Consider the following 2,573-nt stretch of genomic DNA (forward strand, 5'->3'; position numbering starts at 1 on the left):
TAATCTTGCTTGATAAAGTAGAAGAGTGAAATTAATTAATGTCATGCCTTGTATAATTCCGAAGAAAAATAATTATATATTTAATTGTATTAGAATACTTTCTACCGAAATAAGCTATATAATGAAATTTTGCATTGCAGTTTATCATTCATAATGATCATGTTGCCTAGAATTTTCACCGTTTAAGAAAATGATCCTTGACGAGAGTGATTATCGCATCATCGCACAGATAAATGATAAACAATCGAATACAGCTATGAGAGAATAATGTTGTATAATTAGAAGGTATACTTACGTTAAACAGCTTCGGTTCTGCACACGAATAGATAGTTGCAGTTATTCACAATAATAACATAAATAACAGCGGATATTGTTGTTGTATTTTTATTTCGTAACAGGTAAAATGTGAATGACAACACACAAGGTTATTATCATTATCATTATTATTATTATCAAATACATTAATAGGGTATTAAAAATAAAGGGATGCGATCATTGGATTGTGGCGGCTCGCTAACGATCGCGTGCCCCGGAAGAGAGCTTACAATATTTACAGAAATGAAATGAGTATTATTTTCAATTTGTCGTACACGACCATATGTTTGGCATGCGTGTAAGACGTGCTGCGATGCTGCAGGCGTCGACAACGCTTTGAAAGATATCGAAAAGTGCATCCACTTCGTAGGAACTCTTTCTCGAACGTCGTATGTTTGTAGTCCTCCTAATTATCATAACGACGAGGTCAAAACTCATAGAGTACCGAAGGAGTTATCAAGATATGATGCATTTTTCGGTGTCTCTCTGAGCTTGATTCGATGACGACGAGGAAGCGGGCGCGCGTTTTCGCGCGCACGCTACTGCGTCGTTTGGCACGTAAGAAATCCGGACGCCGCCGTAGGCTCGTCGTGGTGGTAGTGCGTAAGCCGCGGCCTCGTCCGAGCTACTGGATGAGCTGCACGTCGAGCAACAGCTCTCGGCGTCGTCATCCTCGCCGTCCATTCTCGACCTAGACGTGCTTGCCATTCCTGCAAAGATATGTTTTAGTAAATAAGAACAGAATTCATTTAACAAGGATGCTGACATAGATAAGAGTCTTTAAATATTAAGATATTAATTTACTTCTCTTTAAAAAATGAAGGATAAATAGATCGAATTTTAGTAAGGCCATTAACTTTATATATATTACGGGTTATTTTTATATCAAAATGAGTGTTCGAGATAATCCTGGTTGTGGATTTCGTTTTCAAAATCTTAATCGTATTTTTTGATGAGCTTACCCTAATTATGAGAATTATAAAACTGAGTTGATTTAATCTTTGATTGATTTTGAAATTTTTCCTCCATATTCTATAACGACATATTCTATAACACCTGTGGCTGCTAAGGTAATGTTAAAGATTTAAATTTTTGAATATTTATTTATAAGTCTTATTTTCAGGTCAGTGACCAGTTTCAACTACAGTCGAATCTTGAGGTCTCCGATTCCGTTCGCTGTTTTACCGTTAGAACTTCGGAAATTTTAAGTTTTTGTGGAATATTTTTTATGTGGCCTTTGCTCCCCGAAGCGGCATACACTGAATCAAAAGATCCATCTTATCGCATGATACTGACTTTTATATAGGAATATAAAAAAAAAAAAAATCATCCATCAAAATATAAATCATCCATACATTTTTTTCTAAAGACAAAGATTTTACGCACCCCAAGACGTGCTAGCGACTTCCTCGGGCTGCAGACTTCTTGATCGTGACACGTTTGCTCTCGACAGCGACGTGGGCGAGGGCGATGATGACGAATTCCGATCGTTTGTTGGCGAGAGAGGGATGCGCGATGTCGCGCTGTGATCGTTGACATCTAGATCCCCTTGGAATCGCACGCGTCTCGACGTTGGCGTCGGCGGATCCGTCTGGCTGGCTCCAATCCCGGGATTGGCCGGTGACGTCGCCGGCTCTTGCGACAGTACGCCGGCGGACGTTGCGCCGGCGGTCGATGTTGATATTGATGCCGATGCTCCCGACGATGGCCGCGGAGGTGGTGGCAGTTCTGGCATACTTGATGCGTGAGTAGGTGTGCAATTCTGGATGCATCTCAAAGGCTCCCGATCCCGCGCTTGCATCAGCCTGCAATATTATAATTGCGATTTATGTGTTAATCATGAGCAGTGACTTCAGTATGATTGGTATGGAGTATTCTATATACTGAATTTCATATTTGTATGATATTTAGTCGGGGAGAAATTTAGAAATTAAAAATCATAATGTAGAAATTACAAACATACAAAAAATGCCACTGCATTGCTTGAAGGATGTAATGCAATTTTTATGTGACAATCCTGAGATATCTTGTATCAAAATACGTAAACTTTATTCGCGTTCTTTTCAACGCTTCTACAACTTCTTCAAGTTGTTCGAATAAAAGCTGATTTTCTTATTTAAGACATTTAAAAAGTTATCTTCGATCTACACTGAATCAAAAACGTAAATTATATTGCGACATTGTATTGTGAAATGGTCGATAATTAAATATGGAGGAGCTCATTAATAATTTTATTAAAAAAAAAAAAAATAAAATTA

General features: G+C 38.2%; 1 protein-coding gene across 1 annotated transcript in view; it reads right to left on the reverse strand.

Annotated features, from left to right (window-relative positions):
* Positions 1–425: 425 nt before the first annotated feature.
* The window catches only part of LOC108684729 (prickle-like protein 3), a 16,766-nt gene continuing 14,618 nt past the window's right edge, over positions 426–2,573 (reverse strand). Inside the window, exons 6-7 of the mRNA XM_018189192.1 lie at positions 1,702–2,120; positions 426–1,025 (exon numbers count right to left, since the gene is read on the reverse strand). Of these exons, the coding sequence (XP_018044681.1) occupies positions 772–1,025; positions 1,702–2,120 (673 nt within the window). The 3' untranslated portion in view covers positions 426–771. The remainder of the gene's footprint in view (positions 1,026–1,701; positions 2,121–2,573) is intronic.

This window comes from Atta colombica, unplaced genomic scaffold (assembly GCF_001594045.1).
Source record: "Atta colombica isolate Treedump-2 unplaced genomic scaffold, Acol1.0 scaffold14, whole genome shotgun sequence".
In the NCBI taxonomy this organism is placed as follows: domain Eukaryota; kingdom Metazoa; phylum Arthropoda; class Insecta; order Hymenoptera; family Formicidae; genus Atta; species Atta colombica.